Below are 20,369 nucleotides of genomic sequence, written 5' to 3' on the forward strand. Positions count from 1 at the left end.
TTTTATTTTTCAGTAGAAGTAACCAACCCTAAATCAGACTTTTCCCTGCAGCCACTGTGGCCGGACCTGCCTGTCCTGCATTGGTCTTGTCAGCCACCAGCGAGCCTGCAGCAGACGTGGACTATTGCACCCTTCTTAAATCTTCGTTCGCGAAGCCAAGCCGAGAGAGAGAGAGAGAGAGAGAGAGAGAGAAGTAATTCTATCTGCAAGGTGGGAACTTACCATCTTTCTTTACGGCACACTCTGTCCCCCCCCCACCCCCCCGCAGCCCAGTTCATCTCTATTCCAGGGATCGCTTTTTAAAGGTTGACACTCTTTTCTCTTTCACATGACAGTTTATTTACAAAACGGCTATATTTATCTTTCACACATAATAAAAATTAATGATCCTGAAGATCCACAGTGCTACGGCCAGACTGTTTCGATTGGTTGTTCTCGACTGGGCTTCAAAGATTTTGGAGTTTGCTGAAAACAAGAAAAAGCATTTTAAAGTTATATAAATGCATCCGAGTTCCTTGAAACATACTGCCATCTTTCCTTAATAACTGGATGTTTACTGTCTTAAGACAGCTGTTAGAGACTTCAAGGGAGTTTCCTGCGGTTGCACAGAAGAAAGCCAACGTTTGATTACGTGAATATTCTTGATTTGGGTGTTTGACGGAGGCACCAAAGGCCTCCATCACACAGATTTGAGAACGCCTTGTCCCACAGACTGAGGATTTAAGTTCTGTTTAATGCAACATAAAAGGAATGATTTGTACTTCACAGGGAGTCTGCTGAGAGTGCCTCTCGACAGTAAGCCTTCATTGCTGCAGATTTAATTCCCTTAAAATTGTACTTGGATGTTTTCCAGATGGCAGGGGTCCCCTCGACTTTATTAGTTTTACGTTTAAAAGCAAGAGGAAAGCTTTTAGGCAGTCACGATGGAGCTGAAAAATCACAAACATGTCCAAGTAAATATTACTGTACTTTGAAAGTGCAGCTACAGCAAGACGGATGAACAAAAGCTACCCAGGAAGAATCAGTATGGGGTTCTGTACGGGAAGATCTTATCACACCTTTTAGAATACTCTGAGGGGGGAGAACAAAACGTGTTGACAAGAGTGGCCAGGTAGAAGTTTTTCATAAAGCACCTCATCAAAGTCTCCTAAGTGAACTCTGCAGTCAGGGGATTAAGAGGACAAGTCCTCTTGTGGATTAAAAACTGGTTAATTAACAGGAAACACTGTGAGTATAAACGGGCAGTTTCCACGGGTGGGGGGGGGCAGTGTTTCCTCTAAGCTGAGTTAGCGTGAGTTAGCTCACAGATTTTTAGCCTCCAGCTTAGCTCAGGAAAAATGGCCCCAGAGCACACTAACTTATGCATTAGCTCACGACGTTATTGCCAGTACCTCACAACTTTAACGCCAGTACCTCACAAAGTAGAATTTTTGTTCACAAGACTCTGCAGCTTAGAAGGACCATTGGGGAGGGGGGCGGGTAAGAGGAGAGTACCGCAGGGCTCGGTCCCAGATCTGGTGGTTTCTAACTTGTTCATTAACAAGCGTAATTAATACATGGAATTCACTGCCACAGGAAGTGGTAGCAGCTTCAAGCGGGGACTGGATAAATATATGGAGCAGAAGTCCATCAGTGGCAATTAGCTACAATGTACAGATGGAATGGAACACTATATCTGAAGAAGAAGAAGATGATATTGGATTTATATCCCACCCTCCACTCCGAAGTGTCTCAGAGTGGCTCATAATCTCCTTTCCCTTCCTCCCCCACAACAGACACCCTGTGAGGTGGGTGGGGCTGGAGAGGGCTCTCACAGCAGCTGCCCTTTCAAGGACAGAGTCTCAGAGCGGCCCACAATCTCCTTTCCCTTCCTCCCCCACAACAGACACCCTGTGAGGTGGGTGGGGCTGGAGAGGGCTCTCACAGCAGCTGCCCTTTCAAGGACAGAGGCTCAGAGCGGCCTACAATCTCCTCTCCCTTCCTCCCCCACAACAGACACCCTGTGAGGTGGGTGGGGCTGGAGAGGGCTCTCACAGCAGCTGCCCTTTCAAGGACAGAGGCTCAGAGCGGCCTACAATCTCCTCTCCCTTCCTCCCCCACAACAGACACCCTGTGAGGTGGGTGGGGCTGGAGAGGGCTCTCACAGCAGCTGCCCTTTCAAGGACAGAGTCTCAGAGCGGCTGACAATCTCCTTTACCTTCCTCCCCCACAACAGACACCCTGTGAGGTGAGTGGGGCTGGAGAGGGCTCTCACAGCAGCTGCCCTTTCAAGGACAACCTCTGCCAGAGCTATGGCTGACCCAAGGCCATGCTAGCAGGTGCAAGTGGAGGAGTGGGGAATCAAACCCGGTTCTCCTACATAAGAGTCCGCACACTTAACCACTACACCATACTGGCTATATATCTGGGGCAGTGAGGCTCTGTTTCTTGTTTTTTGTGGCCGGGGGGGGGGGGGGGGGACAGTGGGATGGTTTCTGGAGTTCTGGCCCTGCTGGTGGATCTCCTGACAGTCCCTGGCCACTGTGTGACACACAATTCCCTTTTTTGAGTATACCCAAATCACTGACTCTGTTCATTGTACATTGCCAATCAGTGGTAATTCACACAACAGACTTTTTTTGCAGTAGCCGTTGGAGACATCGTAATCTCTAAAGGCTTGTAGATTTTCTTTCAGATTTGTTCTTGCGTGAGAAACATCGCATAACGGTCTTTATCGCTGACTTGTTTCTAGATCAGAGCAGTACACCAGTGCACCTTTAAGACCAACTAAGTTTTATTTAGAACGTAAGCTTTTGTATGTTTCTAGATGCTCGTGGGCATTCCTTGAAATTGCTGAGCAGTCGGGTTAGAACGGATAAAAGGAGGTCCTCCTTCACCCAAAGGGTGATTAATATGTGGAATTCACTGCCACAGGAGGTGGTGGCAGCTACAAGCATAGACAGCTTCAAGAGGGGATTGGATAAGCATATGGAGCAAAGGTCCGTCAGTGGCTATTAGGATATTGTTGGAACCCCGTCTCAGAAGCTAAGCAGGGAAGGAAGGGAGACCACCAAGGAAGGCTCTGCAGAAGAAGGCCATGGCCAACCACCCCTGCTTCTCATTTACCTTGAAAGCCCCTTTCAGGGGTCACTACACATCAGCTGCAACTTGAGGCCCTTTACACATGCACAATGGCACTGCATTGCAAGAATTTTTATGTATGATTTTTACCTTGGTTATTTCCTGTGCTGCGTCTTTCCCAAGTATGCCTAACGCTGTATTTTTTTTTTTTAAAAAAAAACATTTTTAAAACTTTATTTTAGCCCAACGCAACAGTTCACAATAAGCAAAGCAATGAAAATAAAGATAAACCACATGATATTCAAGGGATTTGCCTAACCCTTTATGACACAACAAATGACAACCCCCCCCCTCCCCATTTTAGTTTTAGAGCCAGTTTGGTGTAGTGGTGAAGTGTGCGGACTCTTATCTGGGAGAACCGGGTTTGATTCCCCACTCCTCCACTTGCACCTGCTGAAATGGCCTTGGGTCAGCCATAGCTCTGGCAGAGGTTGTCCGTGAAAGGGCAGCTGCTGTGAGAGCCCTCTCCAGCCCCACCCACCTCACAGGGTGTCTGTTGTGGGGGAGAAAGGTAAAGGAGATTGTGAGCCGCTCTGAGACTCTTAGGAGTGGAGGGCGGGATATAAATCCAATATCATCATCTTCTTCTTATATTCGGAAGCTAAGAACAGCCCCGAAGCGTGGTCACAACTGCTGCAAGATAAAGTAATAGAAGATCTTACCTGTCTTCGACTGTTTTGTTAGAAGGATAGAACACTTTAAATGAAAAACCACTCCTTGGAAAAGATCCCTACGATGAAAAGAGGGAAAACGCAACTGTGTAAGAGCCCCTTTAATATCTTGCTGAGCCGACACCCTTCTCTGACAGCCATTTCCAGCTACTAGTGCCCCGCCCTTCATAGTCATTTGGAATATCCCTTACCTGGTATCCCAGCTTTCAACAGTAATACTGGCTGTGTCAAGCATGCTATTTCTAAATGCTGGTTTTAATTGTACCTAGTAAACAGGCCGGATTTACAGCAGAGTTATCACCTTTCTTTTTCCCTTTTCTTCTCCCCCCTCCTCTCCCCCCCCCTCCTTTGGATGTATAATAAATCCATCTGGACCCAGGATGTTTAGAGTAAGCTTGTATTAACGGTGTAGACTGCCTCTCCCCCAGATTCACACAGCCATGCCTTATCAGCTCGCAGAGATGGTGTGAGAAAGGGAGATGTTGCCGTTAACTAACATTCTTTGGTCATAAAAGAGATACTAGAAAGTAGCCTTTGAACCCTCAACTCAATTTGCATCTTTTATGTTATTCTTTTGAAGTTATCTGTAACCCTGCCTTTTGAAGTCTGCCTATAAGATACTATTCCATACTATGTAAGCAATTACTTCCAAGGAATCTGTCCTGGAAGCAAGCTATGGAGTTTTACAATAAAACAAGTTTTTGATTAAAGAACAAACGCTTGATTATTGCGAAATATCGATGCTTGACAGGCTGCCGTTCGAATGACCCAAGGGGCACAGATCAGCATTACAAAAATAACGTGAACCAACTCAACAACAAAGCTAATTTGGCAAGCGGGGACAACTGTCCAAATGTGTATCTCCTTGCTTTTTGTTTCCTGATCCAACATGGCTTCTCTTATGTTCTTAAGTGCCAGAGTAGAACACAAAGAAAATAAATGAGAGAGCGTGCACTGGGTTGGATCCAGAGTTCCCAGGTCTCTCCTAGCCACCGGAAGGGGATAGGCAGTGGGGTTGCCAGATCGAGGCCAGGAAACTCCTGGAAATCTGGGGGTGGAGCCTGGGGAACTTCTTGGTATATTAGGCCACGCACTCACGATGTAGCCAATCCTCCCAAGAGCTTCCAGGCCTTTTCGTACAGAGCCTACTGTAAGCTCCAGCGGGATTGGCTACATCAGGGGGTGTGGCCTAATATGCAAAGGAGTTTCTGCTAAAAAAAAAAAAAAAGCCCTGAGTTCCTCAGTGGAAAACGCTCTTCCTCCGAGGCGGGTTCTGCACCTTGCTGCGCATACTTGTAGGATTCAGTGCCAAAATGTGTAAGCTAGAGCTGTTTGGGAGGCCATTCTTATAAGGGGAACACGATGGGGGTAAAAAATGGAAATGTTCAGGGTAACAGAATTGTTGTTCGAGAGGCATCATGTAGGTTTTCAGCACCGAAGTACCGAGTAAAGGTAACTTACATTCAGGAGTGAATTAGGCATAAGACTGTAGTACAACAGGTCTTGAGGCACAGAGGACGACAAAAAACCTCATCAAAATAAAACCACTCACGCCAGTCTTGACACGGGAACAGAATGTTTTCTCCACAAAATGAAAACCATCATGCCTGCTTTATTTGCAGAAGACAAACAAAAGGGTTCTCTGAGAGAGATCAGCATGAACCGGCCGGTTTGGTGTCGTGGTTAAGTGTGCGGGCTCTTATCTGGGAGAACCGGGTTTGATTCCCCACTCCTCCACTTGCACCTGCTGGAATGGCCTTGGGTCAGTTAGAGCTCTCTTATCTGGGAGAACCGGGTTGGATTCCCCACTCCTCCACTTGCACCCGCTGGAATGGCCTTGGGTCAGCCAGAGCTCTCTTATCTGGGAGAACCGGGTTGGATTCCCCACTCCTCCACTTGCACCTGCTGGAATGCCCTTGGGTCAGTTAGAGCTCTCTTATCTGGGAGAACCGGGTTGGATTCCCCACTCCTCCACTTGCACCTGCTGGAATGGCCTTGGGTCAGCCAGAGCTCTCTTATCTGGGAGAACCGGGTTGGATTCCCCACTCCTCCACTTGCACCTGCTGGAATGGCCTTGGGTCAGTTAGAGCTCTCTTATCTGGGAGAACCGGGTTTGATTCCCCACTCCTCCACTTGCACCCGCTGGAATGGCCTTGGGTCAGCCAGAGCTCTCTTATCTGGGAGAACCGGGTTTGATTCCCCCCTTCTCCACTTGCACCTGCTGAAATGGCCTTGGGTCAGCCAGAGCTCTCTTATCTGGGAGAACCAGGTTTGATTCCCCACTCCTCCACTTGCAGCTGCTGGAATGGTCTTGGGTCAGCCAGAGCTCTCCTATCTGGGAGAACCGGGTTTGATTCCCCACTCCTCCACTTGCAGCTGCTGGAATGGCCTTGGGTCAGCCAGAGCTCTCTTATCTGAGAGAACCTGGTTTGATTCCCCACTCCTCCCCTTGCAGCTGCAGGAATGGCCTTGGGTCAGCCAGAGCTCTCTTATCTGGGAGAACCGGGTTTGATTCCCCACTCCTCCACTTGCACCTGCTAGCATGGCCTTGGGTCAGCCAGAGCTCTCTTATCTGGGAGAACCGGGTTGGATTCCCCACTCCTCCACTTGCACCTGCTGGAATGGCCTTGGGTCAGCCAGAGCCCTCTTATCTGATAGAACCGGGTTTGATTCCCCACTCCTCCACTTGCACCTGCTAGCATGGCCTTGGGTCAGCCAGAGCTCTCTTATCTGGGAGAACCGGGTTGGATTCCCCACTCCTCCACTTGCAGCTGCAGGAATGGCCTTGGGTCAGCCATAGCTCTCTTATCTGATAGAACCGGGTTTGATTCCCCACTCCTCCACTTGCACCTGCTAGCATGGCCTTGGGTCAGCCAGAGCTCTCTTATCTGGGAGAACCGGGTTGGATTCCCCACTCCTCCACTTGCACCTGCTGGAATGGCCTTGGGTCAGCCAGAGCTCTCTTATCTGGGAGAACCGGGTTTGATTCCCCACTCCTCCACTTGCAGCTGCTGGAATGGCCTTGGGTCAGCCAGAGCTCTCTTATCTGGGAGAACCGGGTTTGATTCCCCACTCCTCCACTTGCACCTGCTGGAATGGCCTTGGGTCAGCCAGAGCTCTCTTATCTGGGAGAACCGGGTTGGATTCCCCACTCCTCCACTTGCACCTGCTGGAATGGCCTTGGGTCAGCCAGAGCTCTCTTATCTGGGAGAACCGGGTTTGATTCCCCACTCCTCCACTTGCAGCTGCTGGAATGGTCTTGGGTCAGCCAGAGCTCTCTTATCTGGGAGAACCGGGTTTGATTCCCCACTCCTCCACCTGCACCTGCTGGAATGGCCTTGGGTCAGCCATAGCTCTCTTATCTGGGATAACCGGGTTGGATTCCCCACTCCTCCACTTGCAGCTGCTGTAATGGTCTTGGGTCAGCCAGAGCTCTCTTATCTGGGAGAACCGGGTTTGATTCCCCACTCCTCTTGCAGCTGCTGCAATTGCCTTGGGTCAGCCAGAGTTCTCTTATCTGGGAGAACCGGGTTTGATTCCCCACTCCTCCACTTGCACCTGCTGGCATGGCCTTGGGTCAGCCATAGCTCTGGCAGAGGTTGTCCTTGAAAGGGCAGCTGCTGTGAGAGCCCTCTCAGTCCCACCCACCTCACAGGGTGCCTGTTGTGGGGGAGGAAGATAAAGAAGACTGTAAGCCGCTGTGAGTCTCTGATTCAGAGAGAAGGGCAGGGTATAAATCTGCAGTCGTCGACGTCTTCTCATGAGCTTTTTGTTCGTGATGAACTTTGACTGGTTCGTGGTTTGCAAACTGCACAGACTTTTAAAACGGTTTGTGGAGGTTCGTGGGGAGCAAAAAGCAGGGGTTTAAATCCCTGCTCCCCCCCCCCTGCAAAAGCTGCCAAGGAGCAGGCTACTCCCAGCTGCTCAGCTGTTTAGGTCAGAATCAGCTGAGCCATGGGGGCACAGCTCGCTCTCGTGGCTCAGCTGTTTTGGGCTCAGCTGCTTAAATGGGCCTTCTTGGGTTCAGCTCCGTTCCATTAAAGCCCCTGCTTTCTGGTCCCTGTGAAAAGCAGCAGGGAGCAGAAAGCAGGGTATAGGAACCTGTTCTGTTTGCAAACCAAGCTCCTGGTTCATGCCCATCTCGATTCACAAGCTCACTTGGATAAATGATTACAGTTTGTGGTCTAAGCTACCATGCATACCTAGCTATGTAAATTTTCCGCTACTTAATGTATCCTGTGAATAATTGTGCTGTGTTTCATTTCTGGTGGTCCCAGACATCTACACTCCTAATACACTGGCTTGGTGAAGTGTGCAGACTCTCCACTTGCAGCTTCTGGAATGGCCTTGGGTCAGCCAGAGCTCTCTTATCTGGGAGAACTGGGTTTGATTCCCCACTCCTCCACTTGCAGCTGCTGGAAGGGCCTTGGGTCAGCCAGAGCTCTCTTATCTGGGAGAACTGGGTTTGATTCCCCACACCTCCACTTGCAGCTGCTGGAATGGCCTTGGGTCAGCCAGAGCTCTCTTATCTGGAGAACCGGGTTTGATTCCCCACTCCTCCACTTGCAGTTGCTGGAAGGACTTTGGGTCAGCCATAGCTCTCTTATCTGGGAGAACCGGGTTGGATTCCCCATTCCTCCACTTGCAGCTGCTGCAATGTCCTTGGGTCAGCCATAGCTCTCTTATCTGGGAGAACCGGGTTTGATTCCCCACTCCTCCACTTGCACCTGCTGGAATGGCCTTGGGTCAGCCATAGCTCTCGCAGAGCTGTCCTTGAAAGGGCAGTTTCTGTCAGAGCACTCTCAGCCCCACCCACCTCACAGGGTGCCTGTTGTGAGGGAGGAAGATAAAGGAGATTGTGAGCCACTAAGATTCGGATTGGAGGGCAGGATATAAATCCAACATCATCTTCATCTTCTTCTACTGAACGTCCCATCCTGTTGATATTATCGACACGCTTGGTGTAATCCGCCTCGGGTCCCCACGAGAAAGGCGGACTGTGAACAATGTAAATAAAATAGAACAGTGAAGCAGCAGCTGCTTCAGAAACTCTGTTTAAGAGCTTATGGAAAAAAGGGGATAAACTTGGTCACCACCGTTTGAGGGCGTCCCTCAACTTTTGCATGAAAACAAAACTTGCGCAGAGATATGCACAGATGGAGTTTGAAAGGGCAAGTCTGAACAGCTGTATACTAGAACGACGCTGCAGCCGCAAGGGAGGTTGCGACCGAGAAAACAGAGGCAGATTGAGGCCAGGAAGGGCAGCCATGGAGGAGCTAGAATAGTTTCTTCAGTGCAGGGATGTGTCTCTGGCAACCAAGATCAAGATGATACATACTACAGTATTCCCAGTTACTATGTGTGGGTGGGAAAGTTGGACAGTGAAGGAAGCTGACTAGAAGGAAGTTGATTCTTTTGAAATGTGGTGTTGGAGGAGTTTTACAGATGCCGTAGACCACCCGAAAGATAAACGAGTGGGTTAGGAACAGAAGAGAAGCCGTGTTGGATCAGGCCAGCGGCCCATCCAGTTCAACATACTGTGTCACACAGTGGCAAAAAAACCCAGGTGCCAATTCGAGGGGGACCAGGACACTAGAAGCCCTTCCACTGTCCCCCCCCAACCCACAAGCACTAGGAATACAGAGCATCACTGCCTCAGACATAAGAACATAAGAGAAGCCATACTGGATCAAGCCAACGGCTCATCCAGTCCAACACTGTGTCACACAGTGACCAAAAAACCCAGGTGCTATGAAGAGGTCCACCAACGGGGCCAGGATCCTAGAAGCCTTCCCACTTTTGCCCCACCCAAGCACCACAGAGCATTACTGCCCCAGGCATAAGAATATAAGAGAAGCCATCCTGGATCAGGCCAATGGCCCATCCAGTCCAACACTCTGTGTCACACAGTGGCCAAAAAAGCCAGGTGCCATCAGGAGGTCCACCAGCGAGGCCAGGACACTAGAAGCCCTCCTACTGTTGACCCCCCCCCCCCCCCCAAGCACCAAGAATACAGAACATCACCTGCCCCAGACAGAGAGCTCCAATGATGAGCTGTGGTTAACAGCCACTGATGGACCTCTGCTCCATATGCCCTAGATAAACTCAAGTCCAAACTCTCCCTAGAAACTAAAATGACCAAATTGAGGCTATTGCACTTTGGTCACATGATGAGAAGACAAGTCACAGAAAAATACAATTGTGCTAGGAAAAGCTGAAGGAAGCAGGAAAAGAGGAAGACCCAACATGAGCTGGATGGACTCAGTCAAAGAAGCCATGTTGGATCAGGCCAGTGGCCCCTCCAGTCCAACACTCTGTGTCACATAAGAACATAAGAGAAGCCATTTGGATCAGGCCAATGGCCCATCCAGTCCAACACTCTGTGTCACATAAGAACATAAGAGAAGCCATTTGGATCAGGCCAATGGCCCATCCAGTCCAACACTCTGTGTCACATAAGAACATAAGAGAAGCCATTTGGATCAGGCCAATGGCCCATCCAGTCCAACACTCTGTGTCACATAAGAACATAAGAGAAGCCATGTTGGATCAGGCCAATGGCCCATCCAGTCCAACACTCTATGTCACATAAGAACATCAGAGAAGCCATGTTGTATCAGGCCAATGGCACCTCCAGTCCAACACTCTGTGTCACATAAGAACATGAGAGAAGCCTTGTTGGATCAGGCCACTGGCCCATCCAGTCCAACACTCTGTGTCACAGAAGAACATGAGAGAAGCCATGTTGGATCAGGCCAATGGCCCATCCAGTCCAACACTCTGTGTCACAGAAGAACATAAGAGAAGCCATGTTGGATCAGGCCAATGGCCCATCCAGTCCAACACTCTGTGTCACATAAGAACATAAGAGAAGCCATGTTGGATCAGGCCAATGGCCCCTCCAGTCCAACACTCTGTGTCATATAAGAACATAAGAGAAGCCATGTTGGATCAGGCCAATGGCCCATCCAGTCCAACACTCTGTGTCCCATAAGAAAAGCCATGTTGGATCAGGCCAATGGCCCATCCAGTCCAACACTCTGTGTCACATAAGAGAAACCCTGTTGGATCAGGCCAATGGCCCCTCCAGTCCAACACTCTGTGTCACATAAGAACATAAGAGAAGCCATGTTGGATCAGGCCAGTGGCCCATCCAGCCCAACACTCTGTGTCACATAAGGCATAAGAGAAGCCATGTTGGATCAGGCCAGTGGCCCATCCAGTCCAACACTCTGTGTCACATAAGAGAAGCCATGTTGGATCAGTCCAATGGCCCCTCCAGTCCAACACTCTGTGTCACATAAGAACATAAGAGAAGCCATGTTGGATCAGGCCAATGGCCCCTCCAGTCCAACACTCTGTGTCACATAAGAACATAAGAGAAGCCATGTTGGATCAGGCCAATGGCCCCTCCAGTCCAACACTCTGTGTCACATAAGAACATAAGAGAAGCCATGTTGGATCAGGCCAATGGCCCCTCCAGTCCAACACTCTGTGTCACATAAGAACATAAGAGAAGCCATGTTGGATCAGGCCAGTGGCCCCTCCAGTCCAACACTCTGTGTCACATAAGAACATAAGAGAAGCCATGTTGGATCAGGCCAATGGCCCCTCCAGTCCAACACTCTGTGTCACATAAGAACATAAGAGAAGCCATGTTGGATCAGGCCAATGGCCCCTCCAGTCCAACACTCTGTGTCACATAAGAACATAAGAGAAGCCATGTTGGATCAGGCCAGTGGCCCATCCAGTCCAACACTCTGTGTCACATAAGAACACAAGAGAAGCCATGTTGGATCAGGCCAATGGCCCCTCCAGTCCAACACTCTGTGTCACATAAGAACATAAGAGAAGCCATGTTGGATCAGGCCAATGGCCCCTCCAGTCCAACACTCTGTGTCACATAAGAACATAAGAGAAGCCCTGTTGGATCAGGCCAATGGCCCCTCCAGTCCAACACTCTGTGTCACATAAGAACATAAGAGAAGCCATGTTGGATCAGGCCAATGGCCCCTCCAGTCCAACACTCTGTGTCACATAAGAACATAAGAGAAGCCATGTTGGATCAGGCCAATGGCCCCTCCAGTCCAACACTCTGTGTCACATAAGAACATAAGAGAAGCCATGTTGGATCAGGCCAATGGCCCCTCCAGTCCAACACTCTGTGTCACATAAGAACATAAGAGAAGCCATGTTGGATCAGGCCAATGGCCCCTCCAGTCCAACACTCAGCTTGCAAGGTCTGTGTAAGGCTGTTCACAAGAGGATGTTTTGGAGGTTGTAAATTCATACAGTCGCATAAGTCAGAAGTGACTGGGAGAGCCGGCCCCAAACTGTCTGCCGCCCTAGGCAATGTCAAGTCTACGGATTCAAGAACGAGTCAAAGTTGATACTTAAACTACATTTATTGTGCCTCCCCTCTCCCCCCTAACTTCTTGTGCCTCCCCCTCCCCACACTGATAACATCACCAAGTCACATGGGGGGCGCCTAATGTGGTGCCCCTAGAAGGCCAGCGCCCTAGGCGATCACCTAGTTTGCCTTCTGGAATGGCCGGCCCTGGCAACTGGACAGGACTTCACACACACACGCAGAACACTACAAACAGGATCAATTACATTCTATAAGCACTGTGCATTTGCTTTGTTAATTTGAAACGCCTTTTGATATGCCGTTAAATGAAACTTACAGGATTCATGCAGAGGCAATCGGTGTTGGTCACGGTGAATGGGTCGTATTTGTCAGCAAAAACAATAACGTCTGGCAGAGGGTAGGTTCTCAAGGTGTAGTCGTAGGCCCAGTACACAGGACTGACGTAAAGAGGGAGCGGAGAAAGATGGCCTTGTGACAAGATAGTCTTTACAAACTGCAAGGGGAAGAACAAAGGAATTCAATAACAGATTTCCCAGAATGCAAAGCAACAAGCCTTGAGAGCCAGTGTGGTGTAATGCTTGGACTAGGACCTGGTAGACCCAGGTTCAAATTTCCACTCTTGGACAAGGACCTGGAAGACCCAGGTTCAAATTTCCACTCTTGGACTAGGACCTGGAAGACCCAGGTTCAAATTTCCACTTTTGGACTAGGACCTGGAAGACCCAGGTTCAAATTTCCACTCTTGGACTAGGACCTGGAAGACCCAGGTTCAAATTTCCACTCTTGGACTAGGACCTGGAAGACCCAGGTTCAAATTTCCACTCTTGGTCTAGGACCTGGAAGACCCAGGTTCAAATTTCCACTCTTGGTCTAGGACCTGGAAGACCCAGATTCAAATTTCCACTCTGGAAGCTCACTGGGTGACCTTGGACTAATCACAAACTCTCAGCCTGGCCTACTTCAGAACTGTTATGAGCATAAACTGGAGGAGAGGGTAAAATGTAAGACATAAGGTCTCTACTGGGGAGAAAGGCAAATTATAAATGAAGTAAAACAAAGTAAAGAAAAAAAGCACGTGGAAGTCAACGAATGCTCTTTGCCCAGTTGGTTGCACAGGTTAATAAAGAACACTCAATCTGGATACACCATGCAAGTTCTAAATCTGATGGATAGAGCTGGTAGCAGACCGGGTGGGCAAACCGTGGCTCTTTCACACATATTGTGTGGCTCTCAAAGCTCCCACTACACCATCAGCCGGCTTGGAGAAGGCATTTGTTTCTTTTTGAAGAATGCATTTAAAGTGAAAGTTCCTTTCTTTCCATCTCTACCTCCCACATCTATTTGCCTGCCTTCCTTCCTTCTTTTCTTTCTTCCTCGTGGGCATTCGGGTTAAAACGGATAAAAGGAAGTCCTTCTTCACCCAAAGGGTGATTAACCTGTGGAATTCACTGCCACAGGAGGTGGCGGCGGCTACAAGCATAGCCAGCTTCAAGAGGGGGTTAGGTAAAAATATGGAGCAGAGGTCCATCAGTGGCTATTAGCCACAGTGTATACATATGTGTGTGTTTGTGTGTGTATATAATTTTTTTTGGTCACTGTGTGACACAGAGTGTTGGACTGGATGGGCCACTGGCCTGATCAAACAGGCTTCTCTTATGTTCTTATGTGACACAGAGTGTTGGACTGGATGGGCCATTGGCCTGATCCATCAGGGCTTCTCTTATGTTCTTACGTGACACAGAGTGTTGGACTGGAGGGGCCACTGGCCTGATCCAACATGGCTTCTCTTATGTTCTTATGTGACACAGAGTGTTGGACTGGAGGGGCCACTGGCCTGATCCAACATGGCTTCTCTTATGTTCTTATGTGACACAGAGTGTTGGACTGGATGGGCCATTGGCCTGATCCAACATGGCTTCTCTTATGTTCTTCTGTGACACAGAGTGTTGGACTGGATGGGCTATTGGCCTGATCCAACATGGCTTCTCTTATGTTCTTAAGTGACACAGAGTGTTGGACTGGATGGGCCATTGGCCTGATCCAACATGGCTTCTCTTATGTTCTTATGTGACACAGAGTGTTGGACTGGATGGGCCATTGGCCTGATCCAACATGGCTTCTCTTATGTTCTTATGTGACACAGAGTGATGGATGGGCCATTGACCTGATCCCACATGGCTTCCCTTATGTTCCTCCCTTCCACCCTCCCTCCCACCACCTTCCTCCCACCCTGCCTGCCTCCCTCCCTCCTGTCTTGCGGCTCTCAAACATCTGACATTTATTCTATGTGGCTCTTATGTTGAGCGAGTTTGGTCACCCCAGAACAGACTATTGGGAACTCTGCTCTTGTTTTTGGGACCCAGATTTGATCCTCAAGGAGACACAGCATCCCAGGTTTCCTGTGATCACGCTTTTGGGAAGCGGTACATCCACCACGCATAATGGCTACAGGCCTTTACAACAGAATCAGTTTGGGAAAACTGTTCTCTGTAGGGATTCCCACAGAGTTCCAGTGCACACTGTCCTTAGAATCTATCCATATGTGAAAGTATGATGGAGGCTTTATAGAAGAAAAATTTCCGGCCCGAAAGAAGAAGATGAACGTTTCAATCTTTCCTCACACCCACACACATCATTTCTGAGCACCACTCTCCTGTCAACTGAGTTCTCATAAAGTTGATATAAGCTCCAAAATGGAAAAGAACACTGAGGACATAAAGATTCCAAGAACAGATGATATGTACTGAAAAAGAAGAAAAAGATATTGGATTTATATCTCGCTCTCCACTCCAAATCTCAGAGTCTCAGAGCGGCTCACAATCTTCTTTATCTTCCTCGTCCACAACAGACACCCTCTGAGGTCGGTGGGGCTGAGAGGGCTCTCCCAGCAGCTGCCCTTTCAAGGACAACTCCTACGATAGCTGTGGCTGACCCAAGGCCATTCCAGCAGCTGCAAGGGGAGGAGTGGGGAATCAAAACTGGTTCTCACAGATAAGAGAGCTCTGGCTGACCCTAGCCCATTCCAGCAGCTGCAAGTGGAGGAATGGGGAATCAAACCTGGTTCTCCCAGATAAGAGAGCTCTGGCTGACCCCAGGCCATTCCAGCCGCTACAAGTGAAGGAGTGGGGAATCAAACCTGGTTCTCTCAGATAAGAGAGCTATGGCTGACCACAGGCCATTCCAGCAGCTGCAAGTGGAGGAGTGGGGAATCAAACCTGGTTCTCCCAGATAAGAGAGCTCTAATTGACCCAAGGCCATTCCAGCAGCTGCAAGTGGAGGCGTGGGGAATCAAACCCGGATCTCCCAGATAAGAGAGCTCTGGCTGACCCAAGGCCATTCCAGCAGCTGCAAGTGGAGGAGTGGGGAATCAAACCCGGTTCTCCCAGATAAGAGAGCTCTGGCTGACCCAAGGCCATTCCAGCAGTTGCAAGTAGAGGAGTGGGGAATCCAACCTGGTTCTCCCAGATAAAGAGTCCGTGCACTTAACCACTACATCAAACTGGCTCTCTGAACCTCTTTAGAGTCCTGGATTACAAATAAATTAATAAACTTATACCTAAAATAAGCCCATTAAGAATACAACACAGCAGAACAGTCACACTTTACAATAAACGCCCTCAAAATTTCACCCAGGCTCTTTTTTGCCTTACATGGTTAGGAATGTCCATACCGCCGCTAGGAAAACGGACACAATTCCGGCACATCTTATTTACCAGGTCTTCTCGGAAGATAATTATTTCCTGTGTGCAGTACTGAATCCTAAAAAGAACAAGCACAAGTTCTCTGTCTTCGCCATTTCAACGAATTTGCAAGACACGAGTATTTGCCCACCTGCTTTCAATGTCTTAGTCTAACCTCTTCCTTCTCCAAGCAGCCTTTCTATATTGCAGGGGTGGCCGACAGTAGCTCTCCAGATGCTTTTTTGCCTTCAACACCCATCAGCCCCAGCCAGAATGGCCAATGGCTGGGGCTGATGGGAGTTGTAGGCAAAAAAACATCTGGAGAGCTACTGTTGGCCACCCCTGCTATATTGGACAGGTGAATACAGACTTAACAACGATGATGCAAAGGATAAGTAGGATGAAATAGATACCGGACATTCACAGACATTTATTCAGCAGCAGAAGTGCCAAGTGCTGGGCTAAATGGAGAAGAGATCCTGCATTAGGGAGATTTATAAGCTACAACAGAGATGGCAACAGAAGAAGAAGAAAATGATACTGGATTTATATCCTGCCCTATATTATGAATCTTAGAGCGTCTTACAATCTCCTTTATATCTTCCTCCCCCACAACAGATACCCTGTGAGGTGGGTGGGGCTGAGAGAGCTCTCTCAGGAGCTGCCTTTTCAAGGACAGTCTCAGAGCAGCCTACAATCTCCTTTTCCTTCCTCGCTCACAACAGACACCCTGTGAGGCAGGTGGGACTGAGAGAGCTCTCTCAGGGAACCTTCTGAGAGAGCCTCTCAGCCCCACCCACCTCACAGGGTGTCTGTTGTGGGGGAGGAAGGAAAAGGAGATTATGAGCTGCTCTTAGACTCTGTCCTTGAAAGGGCAGCTGATGTGAGAGCCTCTCAGCCCCACCCACCTCACAGGGCGACTGTTGTGGGGGAGGAAGGGAAAGGAGATTGTGGGCCACTCTGAGACTCTGTCCTTGAAAGGACAGCTTCTGGGAGAGCTCTCTCTACCCCACCCACCTCACAGTGTGTCTGTTGTGAAGGAGGAAGGGAAAGGAGATTGTGAGCTGCTCTGAGACTCTGACCTTGAAAGGGCAGTTGCTGGGAGAGCCCTCTCCAGCCCCACCCAACTCACAGAGTGGCTGTTGTGGGGGAGGAAGGGAAAGGAGATTGTGAGCCGCTCTGAGACTCTTCGGAGTGGAGGGCGGGATATAAATCCAATATCATCATCTTATTCTTAAGTTTTTGCTAGGGAGGCGTAAGTGCATCTGAGTTTCCAACACAATTCGAGAGTCTCACTCTCCCCACCCAATCTGTTGCTTGTGTATTAAGGCATCAACCACCAAAGAATGCCTGTTTTCCTTCCCGATTAAACAGGCACAATTACCTGCAAGGATTTGTAGTGAAAACAGAAAACGGCACTCGCTCCCTGAATTCCTCGGTGATGTTCTCAGTAAGCGGCGGCCTAAAATAAAGCAGCACAATGAATGTGATAGACACATCTGCATACCCTCTGTCACAGAAAAATTCTAAATTAGCTCCTTTAAGAACATAAGAGAAGCCCTGTTGGATCAGGCCAATGGCCCATCCAGAACATAAGAGAAGCCCTGTTGGATTAGGCCAGTGGCCCATCCAGTCCAGCACTCTGTGTCACACAGTGGCCAAAATATGTAAGTGTGCATACACACACACATATATATACTGTGGCTAGTAGCCACTGATGGACCTCTGCTCCATATTTTTATCAAACCCCCTCTTAAAGCTGGCTATGCTTGTAGCTGCCACCACCTCCTGTGGCAGTGAATTCCACATGTTAATCCACCCTTTGGGTGAAGAAGGACTTCCTTTTATCCGTTTTAACCTGACTGCTCAGCAATTTCATTGAATGCCCACGAGTTCTTGTATTGTGAGAAAGGGAGAAAAGGACTTCTTTCTCTACCTTCTCCATCCCATGCATAATCTTGTCAACCTCTATCATGTCACCCCACAGTCGACGTTTCTCCAAGCTAAAGCGTCCCAAGCGTTTTAACCTTTCTTCATAGGGAAAGTGTTCCAAACTTTAATCATTCTAGTTGCCCTTTTCTGCACTTTTTTCCAATGCTATAATATGCTTTTTGAGGTGCGGTGACCAGAATTGCACACAGTACTCCAAATGAGACCGCACCATCAATTTATACAGGGGCATTATGATACTGGCTGATTTGTTTTCAGTTCCCTTCCTAATAATTCCCTGCATGGCGTTGGCCTTTTTTATTGCAATCGCACACTGTCTTGACATTTTCAGTGAGTTATCTACCACGACCCCAAGATCTCTCTCTTGGTCAGTCTCTGCCAGTTCACACCCCATCAACTTGTATTTGTAGCTGGGATTCTTGGCCCCAATGTGCATTACTTTGCACTTGGCCACATTGAACCGCATCTGCCACGTTGCCCACTCACCCAGCCTCAACAGATCCCTTTGGAGTGCCTCACAATCCTCTCTGGTTCTCACCACCCTGAACAATTTAGTGTCATCTTGCAAACTTTATAAGAAAAGAAAAAAATCACTCATACACTGTTTGAAGCACTTAAAACTTTTTGAAGCACTTCAAAACTCCCTAATTGCTTATTGCTTAGATAATGCTTATAGCGCTTCGAAAATTTTGCGAGCCACTGAGACTTAGCCTCTGAAACGCTCAGCAGCTAGATCTAGCAGGTACAAACAGGTCTATAAGTTCTTGCTGTCTCTATAAACTGGAAATTGTGTTGCCTTCTCTCTAAGCAGCTTCGAAAGATAAAAGCTTGAGTACAGAGAAAAATAAAGCTTTATCAGTGGTTTATGGAACAGCAACTCTGTGTTTCATGTATTAGATGCTGGGAGAATAAATCCTGTTTTGAGAAACGGTGGCAAGAAAAAGTGGCTATGTAATATAAGAGAATAAAAAGGAAAAATTCCCCAGCATCCTCACAGCAGCATTTCTCAAGATAGAAGAGTCTGATTTCTATATGCTGCAGAATTTGAGGAAGAATCGCACTGCTACAGCACCAACCCCATTGAGGAAGAATCGCACTGCTACAGCACCAACCCCAAATCAGACTTTCCCTGCAGCCACTGTGGCCGGATCTGCCTGTCCCGCATTGTCTGTCAGTCCACCAGCGAGCCTGGCAGCAGACGTGGACTACTGACCCTTAAATCTTCAGTCGCGACAAGCAGCAGCGAGAGCTTCTGCAGACATACCTTGCAAAACGCAGCCGGGGCCAGGGTCTTCGGGGATCGCAACATACCTCTGCAAACGGAGCTGCAGACCAATACACTCTGTTACGGCCAGATGTCTTCGAGGATGCAGGACGAGTTCAAGACAAACACTGTCTTTAAGTATAATGTCTGAGGGTTCGGTTCAGTTTATTATTACAGCCATTGAGCGGAACATTTTAGTCATCTAGAAAAACCTTTTAAAGGACCTTCTAAAAAGTCCCACAAAGACTGCATGTTAAAATGTGATGACTTGAGTGGTGTTGTAACAATAAAAAAGAATTCAAAAGATTGTTATTTAACCTTTGAAACCGTTTTTCAAACCCACAAACACCTCCCCCTAAATTCACAGGATCTTCATTGCTGTCAGATGGCCATCTAGCCTCTGTTTCAAAACCTCCCAGGAAGGAGAGCCACCACCTCTTAAGGGAGGAAGCCTGTTCCACTGAGGAATCGCTCTAACGGTCAGGAAGTTCTTCCTAATGTCAAGCCAGAAACTTCTGATTTAATTTCAACCCGTTGGTTCTGGTCCTACCTTCCGGGGCCACAGAAAACAATTCCACCATCCTCTATAGGACAGCCCTTCAAGGACTTGAAGGTGGGGATCCTATCACCTCTCAACCGCCTCCTTTCCAGGCCAAACATGCCCAGCTTTGTCCAGGCAAAGGAAGGGATATCTTATTGAGACTAACCTTTTTGCAAGGTCGATCCATTTCCTAACTGTCAAACGTAACCCACATCTTTCACATTCAGATTCCCCCCACCCCAAATAAACATACCTTCTGTAAACATACCTCTGATGGATACTGGGATATTCACATATTATCGTCTGCCAGGGCTTTCAAGGAACCTAGAGGCAAAATATTCAAAAATTTGCTGCGAAGCTGCACAGTTACTCCTATTTTCCTTGCCCTAACCACAGAGTCAGTCTGCAGATATCCATCCATTCATGAAAGAAGAAGCTCCTGCAAAAATTCTCCATTTTATTCTAGCTACTCTAGCCAAAGGAGCTTTGACCCGTCCTGAATCTCCCTGCCCATCTCCTTTTGGTACTCCCATCATGAAGATGCTGAAAAAACTCACCAATCTGGTGTTACCCACAGGAATACCAACCGAAATCTGCAAAATCCTATATTTTGAGGGGAGGGGTGAAATATATATATATATATAACTTCAAGAGGATTAGAAACCCTGTTGCAAAAAATGTCCAGCTAGTCCAGCATCCTGCCTCACACAGTGGTCAACTAGTTCCTCTGGAGGGCCAACAACAGAATTCAAGAGGATTCAGGTATTTGCAT

At 48.3% G+C, this 20,369-nt stretch overlaps 1 protein-coding gene across 1 annotated transcript in view; it reads right to left on the minus strand.

The window, feature by feature from the left end:
- Positions 1 to 315: 315 nt before the first annotated feature.
- The window catches only part of POLE2 (DNA polymerase epsilon 2, accessory subunit), a 63,909-nt gene continuing 43,855 nt past the window's right edge, over positions 316 to 20,369 (minus strand). The window contains 9 exon segments of the mRNA XM_060261696.1: positions 316 to 465; positions 3,783 to 3,850; positions 12,479 to 12,655; positions 15,813 to 15,921; positions 17,227 to 17,304; positions 18,932 to 18,942; positions 19,067 to 19,105; positions 19,862 to 19,897; positions 19,899 to 19,921. Coding sequence (XP_060117679.1) covers positions 447 to 465; positions 3,783 to 3,850; positions 12,479 to 12,655; positions 15,813 to 15,921; positions 17,227 to 17,304; positions 18,932 to 18,942; positions 19,067 to 19,105; positions 19,862 to 19,897; positions 19,899 to 19,921 — 560 coding nt within the window. The 3' untranslated portion in view covers positions 316 to 446.

Source organism: Heteronotia binoei, chromosome 21 (assembly GCF_032191835.1).
Source record: "Heteronotia binoei isolate CCM8104 ecotype False Entrance Well chromosome 21, APGP_CSIRO_Hbin_v1, whole genome shotgun sequence".
In the NCBI taxonomy this organism is placed as follows: domain Eukaryota; kingdom Metazoa; phylum Chordata; class Lepidosauria; order Squamata; family Gekkonidae; genus Heteronotia; species Heteronotia binoei.